This window comes from Microtus pennsylvanicus, chromosome 6 (assembly GCF_037038515.1).
Source record: "Microtus pennsylvanicus isolate mMicPen1 chromosome 6, mMicPen1.hap1, whole genome shotgun sequence".
In the NCBI taxonomy this organism is placed as follows: domain Eukaryota; kingdom Metazoa; phylum Chordata; class Mammalia; order Rodentia; family Cricetidae; genus Microtus; species Microtus pennsylvanicus.
The window spans coordinates 52,380,051-52,406,619 of record NC_134584.1 but is presented as its reverse complement, the minus strand read 5'-3'; the positions used below and the strand labels follow the sequence as shown (position 1 = coordinate 52,406,619).

At 43.5% G+C, this 26,569-nt stretch overlaps 1 protein-coding gene across 3 annotated transcripts in view; it reads right to left on the bottom strand.

Moving 5' to 3' along the window:
- Positions 1-26,569, bottom strand: part of Arhgef28 (Rho guanine nucleotide exchange factor 28) — a 290,004-nt gene that overhangs the window by 84,471 nt on the left and 178,964 nt on the right. For all 3 annotated transcript variants that reach the window (XM_075976247.1, XM_075976246.1, XM_075976248.1), the window contains 4 exons: positions 13,998-14,119; positions 10,131-10,411; positions 5,760-5,955; positions 2,735-2,846 (listed from right to left, as the gene is read on the bottom strand). In XM_075976247.1, coding sequence (XP_075832362.1) covers positions 2,735-2,846; positions 5,760-5,955; positions 10,131-10,411; positions 13,998-14,119 — 711 coding nt within the window. The remainder of the gene's footprint in view (positions 1-2,734; positions 2,847-5,759; positions 5,956-10,130; positions 10,412-13,997; positions 14,120-26,569) is intronic.

Genomic DNA, 26,569 nt, shown 5'->3' with positions numbered 1-26,569 from the left:
CTCTCTCTCTCTGTCTCTGTCTCTCTGTCTCTCTCTCTCTCTGTCTCTCTCTCTCTCAATGCAGGCTTTCTCTGTAGCTTTGGAGCCTGTCCTGAAACTCACTCTATAGACCAGGCTGGCCTCAAACTCACAGAGATCCACCTGCCTCTGCCTCTCGAGTGCTCGGATCTCTATATTTGGCCTTCACAGTGAGGCTGAAGTTATCATTATGATATTGACAACATTCCTTTTATAGAAAGCCACCAAGTACCAAAGGAAACTATAAAGCTGGGGTTTTATTTTAGGTATATAAAAATCAAGTATTGAAGCTACTGCCATTAAACACTTGACTTAAAAAAAAAAGCAAGGCATGAGAAAGAAAAAGAAGTAACTTCAGAACTAATAAGAAAAAATATGCCAAATAAGAGCTAGAAAAGAAGGGCTGGGGAGGTGGCTTTGTAGTTAAGGCTCTCGCTGCTCCAGCAGAGGACATGAATCTATTTCCCAGCATTCACTGGGTAGATCACTACTGTCCCAGGTACCTGTGCACATGGGCACACACACACACACACACACACACACACACACACACACACTCAGGCACATACCTACACATACAACATAAATTAAATATAAATAAAAGATTTTAAAAAGGATTAAGAAGAAGAGATGACTCAGTGGTTAAGAGCACTGGCTACTCTTTCAGAGGGCCTGGGTTCAATTCCCAAAACCCACAGGGTGGCTCACAACCATCTCTAATTCCAGTTGGAAGGGATCTGATACCTTGCTGGCCTCCCTGGGCCCCAGACATGCATATGGTGCATATACTTGCATGCAAGCAAAACAGCTACATGCACAAATAAATAAATTAAAAAGTTTTTAAAAGAATGAAAAATAGCACAAATACATCCTAAGTTTGGGTATTTGTATTATGTCTCACACCAGGAAGCTTCCCCTGGGGCAAATGGAGACTTGCTCTCTGTTCAAATAGAGAAAAATTTAGTACTATGCAAAATTCATTAAGGGAGAAGTAACAACAAAGCTAATATCAATTTACTTTTGATTCATTCTAGCACACTAAACAATAAAAATCTGAATATTTCCTTGAACTAGACAAGCTTTTATGCCTGTGTTTTGGTTATATGAACACAGTCAAAATTATTTCTTCTCCATTAAACAGTAAATTATCCTTTGTGTCCAATGGGTGTGGCTGACCCATGAACGGTATGGTATCAATGGAGACACTGGCAACTGTACAGTTTCTATCCACTGGAATCCTCAATATTCTCCCTCTCTCCCTCTCCCTCTCCTTTTCCCTCTCTCCCTCTCTCCCTCCCTCCCTCCCTCCCTCTCTCCCTCTCTCTCTCTCTCTCTCTCTCTCTCTCTCTCTCTCTCTCTCTCTCTCTCTCTCTCTGTGTGTGTGTGTGTGTGTGTTGCATCAAGCTAAATCACCTGGTTCGAACTCTTACCTTCTGAATGCTTTAAAACTTCATTCAACTAGCCCTGTTTTTAAACACACTGCTTAGAGATTATATTTATAGTCTAACAGGGCAAAAAAGGAATTGATGTCATCTTTTTATTCCTTCTAATTCAAATGCAGAGATTTAAGCTTTTATTTAAAATGTATAGCTCAAGGTACTTTTTCCTGAGCTGTCCATTTCCTTTCCGTCATCAGGTCACTGATCTCAAACCTTCCAGGTAGGAGGAACCGCAGTTCTAACAGTGAGGCACCCATACCGCACAAGGAATGGATGATTCAAGTATGCTTTCCAAATAGCAATAGTGTGAAACTAAGTCAAAAACCACAAAATGGTACTAAAACCAGAACAAAGTAAGAAAAAGAAAGGGAAAGAGGAGGAACCTTACACATTGCGTGCTGAGGGAGCGGAGAGTCCTGAACCGGCAGCTGGCTTTTGGATGGACTCAAATAGATAATCAGGCATGGTCTGATGGACTAAAGCTTATTTTTTATTAAACTATTGGGCATGTCACACAGACACGAACACTCCCACATCAGTCTTTAAATGTGATTATTACACATAATCTGTCCACGGGAAGTGTGAAGCAATTACATGTCAAAGCAAAGTTTAAATTGAGGGCAGTGGAGGAGAGCAGCTCCCAGGAGAGATCTACACTGCCCATAACTTTTCTATTTGGAGGGCAGAATTCACTTTTGAAAATTCAGCATACTCACAGCATTCAGTGCCTTGTTTCTTGCAGCTATGCTCTATTTTAATGAAAGTTTATCAGATAAAAGTTATGTTTCTGCTTCCTTACATGGCTGCTCTTTCTTCAGATGCTGAGATGTAGCTATTGGTACCATGAGAACACTATTATTTCAGTTCTCCCAAGCCCTAGGCTAAACCAGGAAGGGGACACCTCCAATCTGCCATGCTGGGCTGCCTCTGAGTTGCTGCTTCTTAGCACCATCCATACAAGACAAAAGTAATTCTCAGACTCCACTTAAGTAAAATCCTCTAAGGCCCTCACAGAATATCCCTGAAGTCCATTCTTGTTTGCACCATCCCGGAGAGCAACGTTTTACTAAACTAAAACAACAGAGAAGTGGGAATGTATGTATAATTTTATCAAAATGAAATCTATAAGAGATGACGTCCAACAAGGCTCAGAGAAATCGGTTGTGGAGGCAGAGCTGGAGCTGGCCTGCAGTCCCTGTGTGTTTTATGCACTTAGACCAGCAGGACGCCTGCTCTGGAAGGGAATGAGTGCAGAGTCAGATGCAGACAGCGCTTACCTTCGGTGGAACTGCACACTGTGAAATCACGCACTAGCCGAGACTTCCCGACAGAGACTTTGGGTGATGAGCAGGAGTATGAACGAGAGCGAATCCCAGAAAGCATGGACTCCTAAGAGAGAGCGCAGCGTTATGTAATCACCATCAGGAAACAAAGCCCCAACCCCTGCACTTCATCCAGGCAGCTATTTCTTTGTCCTGGGAATCGAACCCAGGGTCTTGTGCATGCTGGAAGGCACTCTATCACTGAGCTACATTCTCAGTCCACGTTCTACAGCGCCTTGTGAGACATGGGCTTACTAAGTTGCCCAGGCTGGCACTGATCTTGGGTTAGTCTTGGTCTCCTATGTGGCTGGGATAAGACATCTGCATCCACCATCTCTTTTCTCACATGACCTTCTTAATAATTTGCTCTGTTTGCCTCTCAAAGCTTTTCCAGTGTTCTCCTTTTCATCTAAGCCCTGATAAACTTGAGTTTTGTGGGGAGTTCTCATCCATGTAAAAGAATACCTTTGGACCATTTCAACAACTTGGTTAAAAATGAGAAAATTAAATCACACGACTTTTTCTCTGAATGTTCAGCCATGGTATTAATTTGTTTTACACAGGTTATTTTTTTTTTGTTAGTTTACACTTCAGCATTTAAACAAAATTATATACTAACCGAGCTCTCGTTCCTTAAGCAATTTTAGAAGATAGAGAAATACCTATATCTAATTTTAAATGGCTGTTTACATTTACAGGGTTAGCTGTGGCCTCTAGAGAAAGTCCATGTGAATCCTGTTCCTCTGGGCCCATTGTTTAATAAACTTTCTATCTGTATTTCCCAGAGTAAAGCTATCAATGATTTATATGACTTTAATATCATTTCTTTTAAATGACCCACCATTTTGTTCCTATTTCCCAATTTCTATTATTATATTTGCAACATACATAAAAATGAAATCTGTCAGGATAATTAAAACACAGTTTTCTTACATGTTCCAGAAATTTTAGATGAATATGCAATAGAAATTCACTAAAGTCATTTATGGTATCTAACTCCTATCCCACAGGGGCCGTAGCATTGATCCAGCCCATATATTTTTGAGGTGTCATCTACATTGAGAGTCAAGAGAAAGTGATACAGAATTCTTTGTTAAAATTAAGCCATCACAAGCTGCCCTGCATGAGAATCAGTCTTGCCTAGTCTTCCTAAATAAAAATACCTGGTTCCTTGGCAGCCATTGGTTAAAGAGCTCAGGGCAGAGCTGATCATAGAAGCCTCCCTTGGCTTCAAGGGGCCTTGGCTTAGGTGCCTTATCTAGAAGCACCCACTGGGCCCAGAGGCTGAGTACCCGGATGTTGAGCTGTAATCTAACCGAGCAGGGAACTGGCCACAAGGAACCCACCAGAAGCCATCCTCTCTCTGAAAGTGTGCACAGTAACCGCTGTTCATGACGATGGAACTTTGGAAACTGTCGCCAAATCTTTTGGCGACGCTACGCTGAGTAATTACAGAGGAAAGAGAAGCTGCGCTTCACAGCAAAAATCTTCTTTCAGATCAACGTGAAACCGTTTCCAAAGAGCTGTATTTTATTCCAAGGAATGATAAGGTTTTCACATTCCATTCAAAACTAGCTAGCATTAGCATTCACAACCATATCCATCTTTTTCTTGAATAGTATTCATCCACACTTCTATTCTTATTATCCAGAATTATCATATGATATTCAGGTTCAAAAGGTAAGCATGGATTTCCAGGTTACACAGGAAAATGGATTCGGTATGGAGGTTAGAAGACCTTAATTTTAGTAATGGCATGTGACCAACCTGGGGCCACCTAGTCAAAACTCTAATGCTTTCAAAACATAAAATAAAAGTGCTAATTACGTCTTAGATGGGCTAAGAAAAACCTCTGTATTTTTCACATACATAAAACCATTTGGTACATACAGGGTACACTGCAAAGGTAAGGTCTTATCTTACTAACCCCATGTTCTGGGTAGTACCTTGGCATTTCACACATTGTTTTACAGTAGTGAATAAATATAATTTAAGAGGAAAATGACTGGACTATAGCAGAATTCAAATATAAAAAATAAGTATGTTCAAACAGAAGAGCTTGCCTTGAGAAACTATTTATTTGTTTTTAATAAATTTATTTATTTATTTCACATCCTGGCCAGTTTCCCCTCCTTCTTTTCCTCCCAGCCCCTCTCTCCCACCTACCCTCTCTGTTCCCACCCCTAGTCCACTCCTTCTCTGTTTCTGTTTAGGAAAGAGCAGGTCTCCCAGGAATATCAACAAAACATGGCGTATTAAGTTGCAGTAAGACTAAGCACATCCCCATGTATTAAGGCTGGGCAAAGCAAGCCAGTATGAGGAGTAGGGTCCAAGAAGCCTGTCAAAGAGTTGAAGACAGCCCCTGCTCCCTCTGTGAGGAGTCCCACAAGAAGACCGCGCTACACAACCCTAACATACATACATGCAGAGTGCCTAGGTCAGCCCCATGCAGGCTCCCTGATTGTCGTTCAGTTTCTGTGAGTCAATGAAACTCATGAAATTATCAAGAAAAGTAAAACCTCAAAATGACATTGGAGATTGGCTCGTGAAGCCAGAAACACCCAGTAAACGTCACCTCTGACTTACTGACATCATCTACCTCCTCGCCTGGACCAGACCAAAGATTCTATGCAGAAGCAAGCTTGACCCCTTGAACCCAGTATCACCGGTTTACCTCACTCTCACTCTATGGCAAGAAGGAGAGCAGGAATATTAACTGAAACAGTAACATTTCCCAAGTATGTAAAAATGGGATGTACTGCTTGTGAGTCAATAACATCAACCAATTGCTAGAAATGTTGTAAAAATTAAAATGGAGTCATGGAGATTAAAAATCAGAGGTCACCAAAGTCCCTCCCAACACATACACAAGCGTCTGTCCTGTGGAAGAAGACAGAACCTGTCCTGTAGGTGGAGGTGGGGGCATTGAGAACATGTTCTGTGCATTTATAGTAAGTCGAGCTAAGACCGAGGAGAATACCTTCGAATGCAGAGTACTGGATAGGGAAAGTGATTCGGTCCTGGAGATATTACAATCTGCTTCAGCGCTGGTCTCAAAAGAATCCAGTTCATCTCCACTAGGAAGCCCCGTTCTTGAGGAACCCACAGCATAGCAGATGGGGGGCTGAGAATGCCCTTCCCCCTCACTGTCGGTATTCAGGGCATCCAGGCTGGAACTAGAGCATGAAACAGATCATTCGGTGAACAGTCAGACAGATGCTGGGTTTTGATTTTCTGTGTTCAGATCCTATCATTGGTGTGAGAGGCAATGAGCATCATGTAATTTTTCACTGATACTGCTTTTTATAACTTTTCCAATAAACATTTTTATTGTGTTTTCCCCTTTGTGCACAAGTGGGGGGGGGTGCCACCTGCACACACACACACACACACACAAGTCAGAGAACAATCCACAAGAGTTAGTTCTCTCCTACCACCATATGGAACCTGGGGATCACAGTCAGGATGTCATGCTTGGTGGCAAGTACCTCTACCTGCGGGGCCACATCACCAGTTTTTTAAACAAAATTTCATGTGTCCCCAAGTGGATGGTCCTACCTGGAAAAACCCATTTGTCGTAGAATATTATTTTAATTAGGCAAAGATGTGTTACATCTGTTTATGATGCAGAATATTACTTTAACCGTGTAAAGGTGTGTTGCTTCGCTTTATTCTGCATTTGTTTTAAAAATGTAAAGATGTGTTTTTAATTATGTAAAGATGTTTTGAATTTGTTTCACCTTGCCTACCTAAGGTACCTGATTGGTCTAATAAAGAGCTGAATGGCCAATGGCTAGGCAGGGGAGGGACAGGCAAGGCTGGCGGGCAGAGACATTAAAAAGGAGAAATCTAGGCTCAGGAGGGGAGAACAGAATGAGAGAGGAGGAAAGAGCACACCCGGGCAAGAAGCCGGGCAGACACGAGCCAGACACAGAGAAGCAGTGAAAGTAAGATATTCAGGAAGAAAAAAGTGAAACACCCCAAGGCAAAGGCAGATGAACAGAAGCAGGCTAAGTTAAAAGAGCTAGCCAATAAAGAGCTAAGCTAAGGTCGAGCGTTCAAAACAAATAAGAAATCCATGTGTCATGATTTGGGAGCTGGTTGGTGGCCTAAAATAGCCTGATACTCCATTTCAGTGACTTTACAAAAGTGGGTTTGACAGTGACGGCTTCACTATTTTTGTTTTGTAAACACCATTACCAGCCCTGTATAAGCCACCCTTCACATACTGAACATGCCAGGGATGCTGATCCACAGGGCTGTTCGCACAGCAGCCTCTGGGCAATGACACAGGGACAATAGAGTTACCATCCCTGCAGCTGGAAAGCCAGACGGGCAGAGGTGAGTGTAAGAGGGGAGTGCCGTGAAGGGCTCACCTCAGGGGGACAAGACAAGGGTCAGAGATACACTGCGTGTCAAGCCTCAAAGTGAGATGGTCACTTTCAGACACTTCCTGCTAAGGATTCTGTCTCAGACGGGAGCAAAGATTTCCTCTGCCTGACTACAACTTCTTTCCTCCTATTTAACGTTCATAACCACAGCATCAAAGGACAGAATGTGACTGCACACTTTCAAGGTCCAGTCCCTCATAGCATTTACATTTTAAACCATTCCATCAAGCATCAAGGCCATGAGTGGCCATGGATGTATTATAACATGAGATTTTTTTTCCTTGACTGTTTCAGTGCTAGAGGATGACGTTTTCATCCAACACAACACTGGAAAACCATCTTGTTGGAACTACAAACAATGGAAGATGAAAATTTAAATTATCTCTTTTGGCTTTTTTTAAAAAACATGGGTCATATAATAGTGGAATATTGATTTCATAACTGTGACTCTCAGACAGAGTTCTTACTCCATGCTTATAATTAGATAAGTTTCTAACCCCGACTCATTCCAAATACCTTGACTATAGCTGAGAAAGAACTGGGAAAAGGAATAACTTAACTGCAAGTTATCTGTCACAGAGCAAATGTTATCACAACTTGTTATTGTCTCCTTCAGGAAAGTAGGTCAACCGTGACTAAGACAGTTAGCCTAAGACAGCCATTCCTCTCCCGGTAAGACGGCAGACTGGTTTGTATGTCACGGTAAACCCAGACTTCCCAAAAGGGAAAATCCTGTTGTAACACACAGATACAGAGCGGGCAGAGAGCTGCAGCATCGGGATTAGTGTGTGCTGCCCCATTTAATATTGCTCTGACCCTCAGGAAATGTAGGATTTGTCTTGGTTAACCTTGTCTCTATATCATCCACAGTTTTGACTCTGTGCCCACAAATTCCACTTTTGTTAGAAGTTCCTGGTCTCTCATGATATTGTTCTCTTTCTAAATTTCACCACGGTTTATTGTCTCTCAGGCTCTTCACTCCATGACAGCATTCACTGACAGGAGTCATCTCAAGGCTAAAAAGAAATATCTGCAGCCATCAGCCCCTTTCTATCCCAGTCACTATTCTCATTTCTCAAGACTGGAAGAGTGCTGGTAAAGAGTGTTTTGGAGAGAACAGCTTCTACTTCTTCCAATAACAACTGTGTGTGTGTGTGTGTGTGTGTGTGTGTGTGTGTGTGTGTGTAAGTGGGTAGGTATGTAGATATGTTTAGATAGTTCTGTGTAGCCCAAGCTGACCTTGAACTTGCCATCTTCCTACTTCTGCCTCCTGAGTGCTGGCTTAGTTTTTCTGTTATTATAAAAAGGAAACTATTTGTAGCAAGAAAAGTTTCCACAACAGAACACGAAAACATCAATTTGAAGTTCTGGGAATATTTTCATAAAGAGAGCAGAATAACCATTTGTACTTTTTCTGCCTTATATTTCTCAAATGGCTCTTTAAGCAACCCACTTCTTGAGATCTGAAGGGCACTTAACAGACCCAAATAATTCTGCCAGAATGTATCAAATCACACACAGTGGGGCTGAATGGAGTCTGGCCTACACTGACAGCTTCTTACCCCAGTGCACAAGTTCAAAGCCCCAAAGACCCTACAATGCAATGAAAATAACCTCTCTCCAGTATCTACAAAACCATAAGATAAAACACAAACCTGAAGTGAGGATTTTAGTACTTATGGCCAAAATAGCCTTCAATTAAAAAACTCAGTCTGTAGATCCATATAGAAATACACCCAGTGGATGGTGTCCACTGACACTGGTTCCTCCTCATCTCTGCTTGGTCAACTATAGCTCTTCTCAGTATCTGTTCATCTACATGCATGTTCATTGATAGATAAACATTTACATACACATGTGTATATGCTAAATTCACTGATCCATAACTTCACACGTGAACATGAACACAAAATCACAGGGTTAGAACACGAGAGAAAAGTAGATTAACCCATAAGGAAAGTGGAAACCGGATTATTTCCTAAAGGAAATGGACACATAGACACAGATAGCATAAACATATACAAATATATGTCATTACAACATGTAAAATAGTACTTTTTTGTTTGTTTGTTTTTTTGAGACAGGGTTTCTCAGTAGCTTTGGAGCCTGTCCTGGAACTAGCTGTTGTAGACCAGGTTGGCCTCGAACTCATAGAGATCCACCTGCCTCTGCCTTCTAAGTGCTGGGATTAAAGGCGTGCGCCACCACCACCCAGCAAATAGTACTTTTTAAAAATGTGTACCAGAAAAAAAACAGAGCCTTTATGAGCCACCCAGCTTGAAAAACAAGTCCAGGCAAAGTCCTTCTAGTCTGCTCTGGCTCACTCTCCTTCCGCTTTCCCACAACTGTCTTGAAATTAGGGATTTTTTTTCCTTCCCCATTCTCTTCTTTCTCTTTATAGCTTATGCGCTATGCAATCGTTTGTCTTATTTTGCATTCTGTGAAAATTAAATCTGTTTGTAGTTTCCTTTTTTCATCTTCATGTCTTTGAGATGTACACCATATACACACTTGTATTTAATTCATTTTCTTGACCTGTACAGCATTCCATTTATAGTTTAAGACGAGGTATAGCTACATGTCTAGCTCCCAGCTGAGTTATTTCCTTCTGCTACAAATTCTGATGTGGTGGTCTACTGGTCAACAGTAGTGACAAGACGATGCAAATCATTTTCCAAACTTGTTACACGATGCTCTTCCCTCAGCCACCACTGAGTTCATGTCACAATCTTGGCAATGTCAGACTTTTCAATTTCTACCAATCTACTAATACTCAGAATTGTGGTTTTCCTCTCCTGCATTTTTGTTGGCTTTCTTAACTGCCTTTCTTTCAAATGAAGATATACAGGAAACAAAAGGGGGATAGCATTTTGATATAGAGAAAGAGTGATGGGGACAATCTTTAAAAAGAAACCTTTTCCTCGTTCCCTGCAGTTTTCCTTCAGAGAGAAACATCTTACCTTCTTTTCTTGAGATGACCCTGCTCCTTCTCAAATTCATGAAGACCAAAAGGAAGGTTCAACTGAGAAGTGCAGGAGCTGGCCGGTGACATGCAGGGCTGCAGGGCTGCAGTGCTCGCCGGCCCCTCACTGTCCTCACCGAGTGGATGCCCACAGGGACTGCAGTCAGGAGGAGGGATGTGTCTGCAAGCCTGAGGCCCCAGAGTGGACCTCATGGATTCGGGGCTCGTATGGGCTGAGAGTCCCTCTATGTTGATATAGTTGATGTCCAAATCGCCAACCTGGACATTGGAAGAGAACATTGTGCCAAATGAAAGCAGGAAAGAGTGGTTTGATTAAAATCAACAAAACCCCAAGAGTTTAAAAAAAAATCTCCACCACATTTATTTTTTTCTTCTAATTTGTGCTTTATGTAACCAGAGAATTCCAATATGTTTGTGTTCATGTGGTCTATCCCATGATCCTCTATCACTTTCCCATAATTCTCAAAAAAAATAAAAAATGCCTCCTAGCCTGTGACCTAAGCAGAACCTGCCTGTCCTTTTAACACTTTATGAACCACTACCTCAAAATGAGGGGCATATGTTATTAAACACCTGAGAAAACACCAAAGAGTACGAGCTCTATTCAAAACACAGTTCATAAGAATCGTCCCAGTGGGTACAGAAGTCTGAGGTTCCCTAATAAACATCACTAATAACTCAAACTACATAAAGCACATTGTATAACCAGAAGGTTTTTTTAATGCTCAAACCTCAAATTACCTGCAAATAAATAAGCAAGAAAGCCAACAAGCAACACTGTATTCATAGCAGAGCACTCATCAGAGAGTAGGGAAGGCCTGGGAAGAAACAGTGGAGAAAGAGCAGGAAGTCAGAGGGCACCTGAAACCTATCATAGACAGAAGTCCCGGCTGCACACAGGAAAAGAGCTCTGGCTGATCGGAACCCTTGCTCTGAGACATGGGCTTACATGTGCTTGTGAATTAGGGCTGGCGGCCCAAAGGCATCATTTCTCAGGAACAGGCAGTGAAAAGGAAGAGAGCCACACCCCTGTAGAGGGGACTGGAGGCTGCAGGAGGCGCTCTGCTCCGTGGTGAGAGCAGCCTAGCAAACACAAAGCCCTGGATTCCATTCCTAGCGCCAAAGAGTGAAGGGATAAAGGGGAGGGAAAGGCAGAGTGAGTGGGGTTTTTGGGGTCCTCCATCATCAACCATCATCTTAATAATCTACTATGACAAAAACCAATACAAATGCTCCAGGCGGCAAATGGGACGCTACAAGTAACAGGAAGGGCTAGGGGAATACCTCAGTTGGTAAAGTGCTGGGGACCCCAAAGAAAAGCCAGGCATGGTGGTGTGTATCTGTGACCCTGACAGCGGGAGGAAAGAGATGAAGGACGCCTTAGCTTGCTGGCCAGCCAGCCAAGCTAGCCAAGTTTATCTTAACTGTACAAATTCAGTGATCCTTTACTATGCTTACTGAATTGGGCTGTCTGCGTTCTCTTTTTCCTGTTTGTTTCATCTTATTAAAGCAGCATTTCTCTCACCTAAAGTAGTCACAAATGAAAATTATAACCTAGGTTCATCTTTGAGGATTTTTTCAATTTCAGTGCATGTTTTTAATATTATAATAACAATTTCCCCACATAAAGTTGAAACATTCACAATAGTTGGGAAAATCAAAGTAGGATCAATAATCTGTCCAGTGAGGCTTAGAACAAGATGGAATAAAGACTCGAAAAGTGCACTGAAATTATAGAGATAATGCAAAAAAATAATAATAATCTCATGAAGACAAGAAATATCTGTATTCTGAAAACTATAAAACACTGTTGAAAGAATTTCAGGAAGACATAGAGAAATGCAAAGATAGCCTTTTGTTCGCAGGGAAAAAGACCTGGTATCCTCTGACCTCCACATTCACTCTGTGGTTTATGCACACATATAACACACACACACACACACACACACACTCAGTGATAACAGTTCATTTTTAAATGAGCAAAGGGCCTAAACAGACATTTTCCCAAAGAAGACTCCCTAACGGGTGCCATGCACATGAAAAGATGTCCTCTGACACCAGTGCAAACCAAACCCACAGCAAAGTGTGTGTCATGTTACAGCTTTCTGTCACCAGAAGGCAGCAGGAGAGACTTAGAGAGGAGCTAGAGAAGGAAGCCCTGGCAAGCTGCTGACAGAAGATGTAAATTAGCACGCTCATCATTGAAAACAACAGAGATTCTTAAAAAAAAAAAAAAATTCAAAACCATACAATCCAGAAGCCCCGTTCTGGGTATATCTGGGGAAATCCAACCTCAAGAACTGTCTCTGCTCCCACGACATAGAAGCATCATTCGCCCTTCACAATTCACACGCATCTCAACACATCACCCTGTAGACTTCAGCACATATCATCTTTGTCAACTATCCCTGCAAAGGGCTAGAAAATAAATCTTATACTTCATCACGAATATAATAAACCTGACATGTAAATATCCGCTAATAAGACACACAGGCTGATCATCCTGAACCTGAAGGACTCACACCACACTCCAACCTAGACTTCTGTACCTATGGCTCACATTCAGATGCCTTATGCCAAGACGGCCACACTGGATACTTACAGTTGGTAACAACTCTGATTTATTGGTTTCTCTATCATTTTGGGTTCCACCCCAGCACTCTGCAATTTATAGTATGCATTTATTGCAACCCTGCTTCATGACACTAAAGCAGAGGAGTGGAGCACTCTACTACAGGTTGAAGCAGAGATCTACTAGACAAGAAAATGGGAAAACACCTTAGTGTGCATTTAGTGTGTGTGTGCACGTGCGAATGCCTATGTTTGTGTGCATGTGTACATGTGTGTATGGCATGTCTATAAGGAGATTACGTTTCAAGGTAGCAGGAATCTCATATTATCAAAATTATCTGTAGACCGCCTTGGCGGGTCAGTTAGTCTTGGGGTTGTGACCCGCCTGGCTGGTCAGTTATTCCAGGGTCCCAGAGAGGCACTATCTGAAAAGACATGGGCGGGAGAAAGGAAGGAGGCCAAGCTAGATTCTTGTTAAAGCCTCCGTGTGGGGTAGGCTCTGCCAATAAAAACAGTTCTAAATACCGTTGGGGTGCGGGGCTCTCTGCAAACTCCCCAGGACAATGGTCCCTGCAATATTTTTGGGGGGAAATGGCTCTTGACAATTATCCAAGAAAATTCCATAAAATTTCACCAAATTAGGATGTGAAAAAGCATTCACATTTATAAGAATATTGAAATTTGCAAATACCGAAAAGCTTCAAGGTGACTGAGTCAAAGAACCAAACCAAAGCTGAGTAGAGCTGATGTATCTAAGCTCTGCTCTGAGCTCAAGCCCACAAGTCTCTAAATTGGGTGAGGAGTGGAGATATTCTAAACGGCCCTGCTTCCCTGTGACTAGACACTGAACTCTCAACACATCAAAGTTCTACAATCTCAATACACACCGGCTCGCATGTTACAAGGATGAAAGACGATCACATGAGATGGGCTGGGATCAGGTGTCTATCTACTCATTTCTGCCTGCTTGATTTAAACACATACTTTGCCATATACACAGACACAGCACTTACTGAAAAGCCCTATGAATGATACTGGCCACACGTTGCCATTTACTGTACGGCTGCACCAAAGAGCTTTCTCATTCCTCCTGGCTATACTCAAGGCCCTTCCCTTCCAGTGCTTCTTGGTGGAGTAAGGTATTCTTTCTTTCTCTCTCTCTCTCTCTCTCTCTCTCTCTCTCTCTCTCTCTCTCTCTCTCTCTCTCTCTCTCTCTCTTTCTCTCATTTTGGAAAGTGGTTCCTATACCCCTGGTCACTTCAGCATGCCTTACCTGATCAATCACCATGCAGTTAGCATAGACTTCATCACCCCCATTCAGCACGTCAGAGAGCTGGCCCGCAGCAAGGGACGTTGGGGCATGCTTGGACTTTTTGAAGCCATCAAAGGAGTGATCTAGAAGAAATGAACAGGATTAGAAAATGATCAAGTGTTAGCAATTTCCCTTACAACCAAGCTTTGCCTTCTTAGTCAAAAAACAAAAAAGCATTTTTAACATGGTATTTTCTATCTTCATACGTTAAGAGCTATATAGTGCAAGTACTGTCTCTTCTATACCTAGATCTTTTCTGTTATCTAAAACCTGAATAGTTCTAGACAGATAAATATTAGCCCACTGCAAGCATAGATTCCCCCTTCATTGGGAGACCTTTAAATTCTCACACATTGATCTCCGCTCCATCTCCTTTACTGATAACAAGGAGGAATTGTTAGCAGCACACTTCTCAAGTATGTGACAGGGTTAGACTGAGTTACTAACGATCCAAAGACAGCACGGAGCCCAGCAGTGGTGGCTCTGGATCACCCACAAGCCCTCACAAGGGGCTCTTCCCTTCATTTTAAATTCTGAAATGGCTTTTGCTTCCGTGGTCTCTTCTGTGGTCTCAGCTTTGCTTTCAGACAGCAAAAGCTGCTCAGAATGGGGTCCTGGACAGTTGAGATGCTACTGTATCTGCAGGGAGTGCAGAGTTGAAGGCAATAAAGCCCGTGCAAGCCAGAGGCCTGGCTCCCTGGGCCCGGTCTGTTTACTCAATCTCCAGACACCTCCGTGGAGTCCTCCCATCTGTAAAGGCAGAGCAGCACCACTCTTGACTTTGTGTGTCTACGGCAGTGAAACGAGCCTGGACGCCTACAGCAGCTGACAGTAAGTGCTCCATTAACATGATATGTGGCTGGTATTAACGTTTGCTGTCATTATTAAGATCTTTAATTATGATCAGCATGAAGTACAAGGATAATAAAATGAGCCACAGTATTGCATCTGTAAGTGACTTTAGTAGGGTAGATTTATGGTATATCTCCACACACAGTGCTACCTAGCAAGTTTTCTCGAATGGATACAAAATGGAGAGAAATGGATTGGGTGGGGTGACGCACACCTTCACACCCAGCAGGGTGGCAGACAGAGGCGGGTCTCTGTGAATTTGAGACCAGCCCGGTCTACATAGCAAGTTTTAGGCCAGTCTTAAAAACAAAACAAGGAGACAGAACTGTCTCAAGGCCATTAGAATTGGCTTGTATCCCACTGCCTGGCTTAGCTCTGTCATAGGTAAAATCAGATTGTGAATTATTACTCATGATTACTAGGATGATGTTCTATATTTCAAAATTCTATTTTTCCAGAGAAAGTTCTGGAGTACATGAAAGATATAAAGACATATGAACTGAACAAACCAAATGGCCCTGGCTTCAGATCACAAATCTAGATCTACTTTCCCAGAATACCAAAATTGAGTTTTATTTAGTTTCTTAAGAAAATATACAAAATAGAGGAAAGTATTTTCTTATAACCATAATTGATTATTTCATTAACGTATTTAACTAGCTAGCAATGTGAGACACACAAAGCCCACAGGCAGTTCACAACTACGACCTTCATGATCAATGGCTATACGCATTCATTCTGATTACACAGAAGAGGTTCCATGAGTTAACTATCAGTGAGGCAGCAGCACACTTCAGGGCTCATTTGTCACTCTGGAGAATGTTTGAAAGCGGTCACAAATAATACAACATGGCCTTGGGGCAGGTGATTAATCCAGCCAGGCTATTTTACAGTGCTTTGCTTATACAGACGTGAAACACCTGGTGTTTCTGCCTTCACACTTAGAGGCCATTCACCTCTTTTCCGGGTGAGCCCTATTCATTCATAACTGGACTGACCTAAGAAGACAACAATCAATGAATAGATTTAACTGGAAAGATACAGAATCTAGTGAAAGCTCGCCCCAAATTGAGGGGCTTAGATGAATGTGTTGCTCTGTCACCAACAGTTTGAATTTTTTTTTCTGTGTGCATGTATTCACACACACATATAGGTGCCCGCGGAGGCCTGAGGAGGTCTGAGAAGGACATCAGATCCCCTGGGAGTCAAGGTGGTGGTTACCCTCCAGGGGAGGGTGCTGGAACCAAACTCTGACCCTCTGAAACAGCAAGCCCTGTCTCCAGTACCCAAGAGCCTTGTTCTTAATGAATAAGAACACTGGGTTCAGAATGCCGACCACTTGCTCCAGCAATGAGCAGGACCCGAAACTACTGCTGTTTTCCAGCACACAGGTGGGATGGACTTTGTCCATTATAAACCTGTGCCCTCCGAGTCATGTCAGGGAACTGTGCCCATGTCACAGAATAAACTACAAGATGGCTGAGTTTGGAGACTTACAGTCTAATTTGTTTTCTGAATTACTAATCTGATTAGGGCTTAGAAAATGATTTGATTGAGTTACAAAGGCAGGATTAAGAATGATCCCTTAGCAGTAATTTAAAATAATCAAAGCTCTGAAAATCTTTCTTTTTTCTTTATATATTTGCTTCACAAATATATTTAGTGGTCAAATCTAACTCAAACTCAGGTAAAGTCTTTATTTCCCCCACTTAGGTCAACATTCAGACATTTGCCACAGAGACACTGCTAGTCTAGGTGACTGTGGTGCCCCAGGGTCTCCTACAAGAGTCACAATGCCAAAAAGACAATCCCCAAATAGAACGGATCCCAGATTCACCAAGAAAAGACTGTGAGTCTCCACAACCATAGCGACAAGTGATACTGAACCAAAACATCTCAAACTGTTGCCATTCCTCTCTTAATTTCCCATTTTTCTGCAGCCACACAACACCTATGTTGCACATTTTTTAGTATTTCCATCAGGTTCGTACACTTTTTTTCTTTTAAATGATATTGTTTTAAGAAACACCTTATCTCCAGTATAAACAGAAAGCCGGTCTCCCCTGACAAAAATAGAAAGGAATGGACGAGCTAAAAGACTACAGAAGTGAAGCAATACAGTAAATACAAGTCTAGCTATCTACTCAAGCTGGGAGCCTGCCTGTCTTCTCTGTTAAATGCACGGAGATTCCAGAATCCCAAAGAAGCACTAATGATGTGATGTGTCCAACTAAAAGTCTCTTCTTAACGACAGACAGACCGAAAGACTGCGGAAGCCTGAGGAAACTCAGTCACTAAACCACTTGCCACACAACCATTAGTATCAGAACAGGGGTGGGGGGAGGAGATAGGAGATTTTTAAAAAAAGCTGTGCATGGCAACACAGGCATGTAATCCCGGCGCCGGGGAGGGGGCCACATCCCGAGAGCTTGCTAAGCAGCCAACCAAACTACTTAGTGAGTCCCATGAGAATCAGGGAGCTCTCTCAAGTGAAAACCAAGGTGGCCAGCACTCGAGGAAGGACACCGAGGCTGTACTCTGGCTTCTACAATGGCAGGAACACATGTGCACACATACATACATGCACACACACAGGAGAGAGAGAGAGAGAGAGAGAGAGAGAGAGAGAGAGAGAGAGAGAGAGAGAGAGAGAGAGAGAGAGAGGAGAGCAATACACAGAGCAACTTGCAAAAGCAATACCAAATTGCTACAGGTCGACTGTGAAATGGCCCCTACAAGCTCATATGCTTGAACACTTGGTCCCCACCTCGAGGTACTGTCCTAGAAGGCTGTGGGGCCCAGCTGACAGACACTGACAGACAGTGAAGGCTGTCCCCATGAGAGAAGTCACAGCTACAAGCTCCCATCCACATCCACTGAGCCTCTCTGTCACACCTTCTCTCCCACAAAACTCTGATCCAAATAAACTTCCTGCCCTGGAAATGCTGCTGTTACTCTGTGTGTCACAGAGAGGAGACGCTTGAAACCTACCTGACTATGTAGCTAGGTGTGAGTGGCTCAGTGTTGGAGTGACCTGGTGTGACCCAGTATGAAGCTAGCCACCTCCCAGACCTTGTCATTGCTCTGTCACCCCAAGGATGACCCACTGTGACAGAGTCTCTTCAGATCCCAGGGTTGGGCTTTACTATTTATGTGTAGTGGTGATTTTCAAGAATACTTTGGGTCTGTCAAGTGGTTCAGAGGGTAAAAGGACAAGCCTGGTGAGTCCCCACCCCCAGGACCCATGTGAAGCAGGAAAAAACCAACCCCCCACAAAGTTGTTCTCTGAGTTACACATTCCATGGACACACACAATAAATAAAACAAACAACAAGCAAACAATTTCATGTAATTATAATGACACGTGTTTAAAAACAACCCAAGTCTGTTGTGGCAGCACACTCCTATAATCCCAGCACTTAGGAGATAGAGCCAAGAAGATCAGGAGTTCACATTCACCCTTGGCTAGACAACACATTTAAGGCCAGCCTGGGCTACATGAGACTCAGTCTCATGAAAGCAAAACAAGACAACCACCAAGCCCAAGGCAAACTGGAACACATCAAACATTGCATGTGCTGCATAAAAACCATGGAAAATTCGGCTTCTATCTCACTTCCAATAGGATTTCTCTCCCATGACTCAAGAGCGAACATTTCTAAATCCGAGGGATTATAACTGCTACACAGAATCAGTCAGAGATGCTGCGTTCCCAGAACAGCGGGGGCGGCTCAGGAATGAGAGGCTAGGACAAGACAGAGTGGATGGGGGCCAGCGTCTTCCTGAGGATCCTACAGGATCAACAACTGCTCAGGGCATCCCCGGTCCTCCTTCAGTTATTATCCTCGCTACTGGGTAGCTCCACTGGGGCTCCTAAACCACAGATTCCCATCAGTACTTCCTAGCTATGCCAGATGCTCTAGTGGCAGGAGATAACAAGGGAGATATTTTTGTCCTGGGAAGAGGGCCCTTTGGCACCAAGAAGGGAGGGAGGAGGAGGCTGAAGGGCCTCACTTCTCTCAGAGATGCTCACTTCTGACAGGGAGTGGTCACCATCATAGAACAGCCTGGGTGTCTGCAAACTGACTTCTGATGAAAGCCAGCTTGCCTTCTGGAAGGCCAGGCCTGGTAGCTAAAGGAAAGTATAGCCGATTTGCCTAGTTATGTAAGAGAAACACACCCAGACATAAACAAACCTGTGGCCAGCTTCCTCCAAAGCTCCTGCCTGGCTTGCTCTCGCCCACTCCCTGCCAAGCTCCCGCCACAAAAGTTAGGTAGGGCTTTGCACTCCCAAAGTTTCTTGACCACAGCTAGGCAAGTTAGTCTCACTCAATCTCTTTCTTCCTCCCTCCCTCCCTCCCTCCCTTTCCTCCTTCCCTTTCCTTCCTTCCTTCCTTCCTTCCTTCCTTCCTTCCTTCCTTCCTTCCTTCCTTCCTTCCTTCCTTCTTTCCTTCCCTCCCTCCCTCCCTCCCTCCCTCCCTCCCTCCCTTCCTTCCTTCCCTTCCTTTCCTTCCTCACTCCCTTCTTCCCTCTCTCCTTCCTTCCTTTTCCTCTTCCTGCAGTGTGCTTTGTCTTAAACATAGAACTGGGGGTTGGGGGTTTAGCTCAGTGATAGAGCACTTGCCTAGCATGGCCCTGGGCTCGATCCTCAGCTCCAGGGTGGAGGGGAAGGGGAGAGAAAAATAACAAAACCATAGAACTATATGAACACAGGAGGATTTAATAAGACTAACTAGCCAGGCACACTAGGTAAGCCGGGTTGCAGGATTCAGTGGGAGGCAGCCTATGAAACAGTGACCAATATCGTCTGTGGCAGCAGTGGCCCTCCTAGGGACAGCTTCTGTCTTATCCATTGGCACCCATGGCGGCATTTTCCCAGCCACTCACAATCTACCATCTCTTCCACCAGTTATATCTGCTTACTCTATGCATCTATTTCCTTCCAAGAACATAAGTCCTGGAATAAGAGTGACTTTGAACATTGTATTCTCTTTGTCCCCAGTGACAAGAAGCAGGCCCGGCCATATGCAATATGCAATCAGTAACTGTGGAAATAAAGAATAATTTCACCTCAAGAGAAGAAATTTGTGCCGGGCGGTGGTGGTGGCGCACGCCTTTAATCCCAGCACTTGGGAGGCAGAGGCGGGGGGGTCTCTGTTAGTTCAAGGCCTGTCTAGTTGACAAAGCAAGTTCCAGGGATCCAGGACTACACAGAGAAACTCTGTCTTGGAAAACAAACAAAAAGGAGAGAGAGAGAGAGAGAGAGAGAAAGAGAGAGAGAGAGAGAGAGAGAGAGAGAGAGAGAGAGAGAGAGAGAGAATGAGAATAAACTTGTACTAGGAATAATTAAGAGAATCCTCTTGTGGGGTGGGGGGAGCTAAAATGTCTTCTCGGGTTCTGGAAGCTTCTTTGGCTTTGTCCCAGTTCTTTTTAGTTCTTCTCCAGACTTTCTTCTCTCTCCCTGTTCTTCCAACTCTTTTCCCAACACTCACCATGAACCTGCTGGGCCCAGCCCAGGCCTCTCTGCTTCTCTGACCTTTGCAAACATCCTCAAGGTGCGTCATTACTGTCACCTGCCAAGTCTCAGCAGGGCCAACAGGCTCTCCTTCCCGAGCATCCACCACACCTCAGAGAAGAAATTTTCATTTCACTTCTCCAGGCAGAGGTAACTTCCTGGTTGGGTCTGACCAATAAACAGTGCAAATCAAACAAATTAGACCCCGACTTCCTTTGCCCCTGATATCAACAGCCTGAGAATAGCACTATTTAACCCCCTCACTCAAAGCATCAGGATCTGGTAATGGTGGCACAAGGCTGTAATCCCAGTACTCAGGAGCTGAGGCAGGACGATTGTGAGTGTAAAGCTGTTTGGCCTACACAGTGGGATTCTGCCTCAAAAAACTAACAGAGTAGACTACCGCTACTTGCTCTTCTCTAAAGAAATAGGGGACATCAGGCAAATTTATAAATGAAGGAACAGGGGGAGGGATGGGGAAAGGCGCTGGTCAAGAAGGAATAAAATGTGAAATATAACAAAAGCATCGTCTTCGGCACAGCTGGTCCACATGGCGCTGCACAGCTATGACGACCACATGCACTGTCCCCATTACCAATCAGATATCTGTCTGATCCCCAATAACACAGTCTAGGAAATCAAGGTGTCAGTCAAGGTCCCCAAGACCACATAACCAATAACTGGCAAGCACCCTGCTAGGCTCCAAGCACTTTACTATATCTCTGAGGTCACTGAATGCTCTGTTTTGGAAACAAAGGAAATAATGTTTGACTCTGGACTATACTCTAGCAGAGACTAATCAATCTAAAGATTAATGTGAAATTAATATTCCTAATATTGGTGAGCATTTCATAATGGAGATTCTACAGATGCATTGAATGCATGATAAACACCTGGCCTTGGGGAAAGAAAGAAAGATGGTTTAGCAGCAGCGTGACTTTCTTGTTTCCGCCCCCCCCCCAAAAAAAGTTGCTATCGCAGCCATAAAAACTGACATATGCTCAAATATTTCATAGAAATTATTTTAGAAATGCAGATACAGCTTCAATCCAGTCTGGCAGACAATTCTCAATCACCCCTTCAGTGTGTGTGTGAGGGGGGGAGGGAAGGGAAGAGGGAGGGAGAGAATATGCACATGTGTAAAAGTCTAGATGAATTATCTATAATCATCTTTATTATTCGTAGAAGAATGAACTGCCAAGAAATCATATCATTTAATTATTCTCTTCACAAATTTATGCCTCTGACTATACAATATAACATACATCAGAGACAAAAGTAAGCACAATTTTATTTTTACAGTGCTACAACATACAAGTAGGAAAATTAGAAATTTCCATCAGTTTGTAACAAATAGATTAGTATTAAGACAACTTACATAGCATGTGCACTTAAAATTTTTAAAGAAAATGGTATTTGAACAATGTCTGGTATTTTCCCATTAAGAAGTCTCATTAATATGTTTCAGTGGGATTTATCCCTGGGTGTGTTTGCCTACTTCCTGGGTCCCCCGTGTGTAATTTCTCCTGGTAACTTGCTGCCGGGATATGACAGTGTGGGCCTAGCTGAGAAAACATCCATCAGACAGCAGATGTAAAATTTCATTTTGCTTTAACAGCACAACATTCAAAATACCCAGGGGAAAGAGCTGGAGAGGAAACCAAGACACCAACAGATAGCTACATGTCATGAAATATATGATTTTACTTTCAAATCTTTATGATCTACAATTGCTAGATTTTTCAAAAACAACATCCTTACATAAAAAAAAGAAAAAAGAGGGGGAGAAAGCTCATTTCTTTTGCAATGTGTCTTTTCATGCAAAACAGCAGTTTATCAGTAAGTCACCCGTATCAGGTAATATATGCACGAGCATATTATTTGGAAGTGTTTTCCCCACGAGTACACAGGGCTGTTTGTAGACACCTGTCATCTGTATGCTCCATAACCACATGGGTATTAACATATTCTTTTTTTCTAGTTATTGTATTTCTGTTGTTTAAATTTGTACTTGGCAAATGTACATATTTCATGTACAAATTTCAAACGTGCACATAACACATACCAACCACTTTCACCCACTCCCATCTCCCTGCTGCCTCTGTCTATCCTCCCTCTTCCTCAAAAATCTCTCACACGTTCAGGTCTCAAAATGTGAGGTGGGCCAGGGGCATAGCTCAGCCACAATGCACAAAGCCCTGGATTCCACCTCAGAACTACCAGATAAAAGTGGGTGGAGTAAGATTCAGCCCAAAGGAGAGATGTCAGTGGGAACCCAGTCCAGGTGTGTGAGGGATGAACTACTGTGGCACAAACCCAGCGATGACCAAGAACTAGCCCTCTCCTTTGTCTCTGTTTCCCAATTTAAGTGGCCTCTGTGAAGTTCTGGAATGCACAGAAGGCCCTTGGGCTGATTTCTCTGCGATCCAGAAGAAAGAATACAGTGCTCTCACACTGAGAGCGACCATTCCCAGAGAACTGTTGCTCTTTTCCTTAGCCATTCCTCTTCAAGGCTCTCTCGGGACTTTGCTCTTGGCATGGAAGATCTCACCTCAAGCTCTTCTGAGCTGGACCTGTGGCTACACAGAAAATTATCCAGATTCCAGAAAGATCTCCAGCCCAGGAATTTCCTGTGGGTTGGATGGAAGCTAGGTTACTTGTAGACCTCAGTCTGTACCGAGAGAAGGCCAATAGAGAAACCAAGAAACCTCTGACCATCATACCAAAGTGTCCAGTGTCCTTAGAACTTGCTTTACCTCCTGGAATCTTGCCTCACTGCCTAGTCCTTCTACCAAGAGTGATAGCTAAACAGAGAGGCCAGTGGACCCCTGAGGTGAAAGGCCTTTCTCGGAGGGTCAAACACTCTTTTGTCCAGACCCAGTTATTTTTGGTTCCATTACATCAGATCTTTAGCAAAGTCCTTTCTGCTGTTTGAGAGACTTAACAGTCCTAATTACTGAATGAGAAACTAGTCCTCCACCCTGCCTCCAAAACACCCAAGAAGCAACAAGGAAAGTGAGAGGCAGGGAGAAAGAGCAATCCTTTGAGAGCAACCATTTCCCCCAAATCTTTCCTAGTCCTAATTCCTAATTCTAGCAGCACAAAGCGGCCTTCCAACACACATGTTTACACTTGAACGGACTCTCAAGTGTGTAAATAATTTGTTTCTGCTCTCTTTCCCACCGGGCACTCAAGTAGATATTATGTTTGTGTGTGGACTTTGGTGTGATTAGATTCAGTCAACAACCCTTTTTTTCTTGGTTAAATCCTCTGAGGCCTGAAGTAAGTGAGCATAAAGACCACACTGGCAAGCTGTAGAGGAAACTAACCCATGGCACGAGACCCAAGACAGAACTGACGGCCACAGAAATATAAAGTGTTTTCCTTTGTTGCTGTTGTTCTTTTCAAAACCACTTCAAGTAGCTCTAAAACATTAACAAGTGGCTAAGGAAGATGTCCCCAGATGTCATCTTCATGGGAACTCAATGACTAATTCATATCCTTCCTATAGACAGATACTGGCACACAGACATGATTTTGTTCATTTCTAATGCTGCAAGGAGTTTCAACACCCTAGGACCTGTCTCTAGAGTAATCCATGCTTTCAACCCCTAAAAGTCATCAGAAGCTATTGAGTTCTCCCATAGGCAAGGCACTACATTAGCAGAACAGAGAACTATTCTTGGAACTATAATAAAGTCACTTATTTCTTCAGGGTCTTCAAGAAGAACATTTTGAATGAATGAGTGGGTGAATGAATAATGAAAGCTAAGTGATGCCTGGCAAGTCCTCAAATCAGTCCAGGTTTCTTCTGGCTGAGAAACACTGCTGAATTCCTAAATCGTACTCCATTATCGGGGGAACCTCTGGGCAGGTAAAGAGAGCTGGACATGGGCTTTGTCCATGATCAGGGCTCTCCACTGTGAGGATAATGAAGATTAAAGGCACAAATAAGTGGTTTCTCTCCCTGGGGAAGAAGTGTGAGATAGGTTTCCACTCTAAGAACGGGTGGGTTTTTTTAAAAAAAAAAATTCAGATCATCTGAATCCTGAGGAAATGAGGTTCACGCACACAGAAATCACCCAGCAGTGCCAGTCTTGGCTTCCCTAGGTCGTCTCCAGTTGCCTACATGCCAAGAAGGCCTTCTGAGATCCCAAGCACCCCAGAGAGACGCAATCAGGGGTGGATTGAGGATATATGGCTTCCTATCATAGCCACCACCCTGTAAAAGAAGACGTATGGTAGGTAGATGTTTCTGGAGAGAGCATCTGGGACAGCATCCAAGGACAGAGACCCCAAGTTCTGTCATATGAGAGCCAAGGGAACGCCAAATCACTAGAAGTCCAGGAGGAGAGTCACCAAGCCCTGCGGACACCAGGGGATGACCCCAGCAGTAGACCTTGGTCACAGGTGCCAAACTCAAGAAGTCATATTTCTGAGAAGAGGCTAGGTCAGTTCAGTAAGAGCCAGAAAGACCCAGAATCTGCACAGATTCAAGAACCAGACTCCCCCTACCACCAACTTCCCTCCAGTCTCACCAGGAAACCATATTAAATACTAACAAGGAAAGGGTAAAGAGTCGGCAGGAGAAATCTAAGAAAATATACTCTCCCCTACCCCCCATCCCACTATCTATACAGTATACTTTGTGGAAATAAGACTGACTGTAGACAAAAATAAATAGTAAGTAAATCAATATTCACTGCCTGCATTCCATGACCCCACACTGGAGGATGTGGGATGCATAGGACAACCCTACCTTCCAGGAACCTCAGGGGAGAGATATGAAATGCTAGCTATGACAGGGAAAGAGAAGGGCCATGAGAAGAAGACACAGCAAGCAGAGATAGAATGCCGACCTCTGAGGGAGACAGGAGAGACCTGAGAAAGAGTCTATGAGCTGCATCTTGATGGAAAAGTCAGAGGCTTCCAGTTTTTGAGAAGAGATATTCACCTAAATTTCTAACAATAAAAAGGAATGAAGGAGACCATGAGGTTAACTCACAGAATTGAAGGGATTTAATAACCAGAGCTTGAGTAGGGAAAGTGGGCAGCTACGGGGGCCGCAGAGACTAGTGCATAGGCCTGGAGCCTTATTTGCTTCTCTTTGCAAATATTCCTTCTGACTACAGACTAGCTTTCTATAGTTAATGACTTCGTCGCCAGCTTCTCCAGAGATGCCACCCGAGAAGAAAAGCATTTCATCCAAAGGAAGGATTCTGACTGGCTCCGTCTGGGTGATGTGCCCACCGTGGGCTTATCACTGGGGTTGGTCTCAATGGGTGAGAGCCCCAGTCAGCATACCTCGGAAGGCATACGCTCCCGTGAGTGCTAGAAAGGGGAGGTGCCAAGCACACAGATACAGATAGGCACAGAGGCCAGCGAAACGCCCAGTGTTGCACAATATTTCCGTATCCTCGTGAATCAGCAGTGCACACAGCTGGGCTCTTCTCCATCACTTTGTTCTGCTCTGTGCATGTCTGACGCGGCATCCTTTTGGAGGGGCCACACTGCCAGTGTAAACCCATTAGTTCACCACAGGCTGCCGAGTGCCATCCCCTTGCTGATGCCTTCCACCCTGCCTTCCTACGGCTTTTCAATTTTTGTGTTGTTTTTGTTCAGGGCTGGGGACTGAACAAGCATATGCCATACATATACTAAGCGAGTGCCCCCACACCAAACTACATTCCCAGCCAGGATGCCCCTCTTCACTGTGAAATTCAACACAGTACTAGTCTCTCCTGTGGGATTTGGGGAGAAGTTTCTCAAACACGGAGACAATAAATTGCAATACTATTTCCTTCCTCCTACAGAGATGGGAGGGGGGATCACTTTCAAATATTTGGCTAAGTATTTGTTTAATTAAGGAGATTATGAAGCTATTGTTATCGGTGTTGTCTGCCACAGGCTTGCAATGTAGCCCCTGTCCTTTATGACAGAGAGGCACTTCCTGGCAGTCCGGCATTGAAACTACTCTCTGTGAAACATAGCTCACTGACAGCAAAGACACCTTAGCGAGTTATGTCACCTTAACGGGAAGATTTGTCTTATTTTTTTTAAAAAAAAGTAATTTATTTACTTTTACTTTGTGTACATTGGTGTTTGCCTGCATGTATGTTTGTGTGAGTTTGTCAGATCTTGGAGTTACAGACAGCTGTTAGATGCC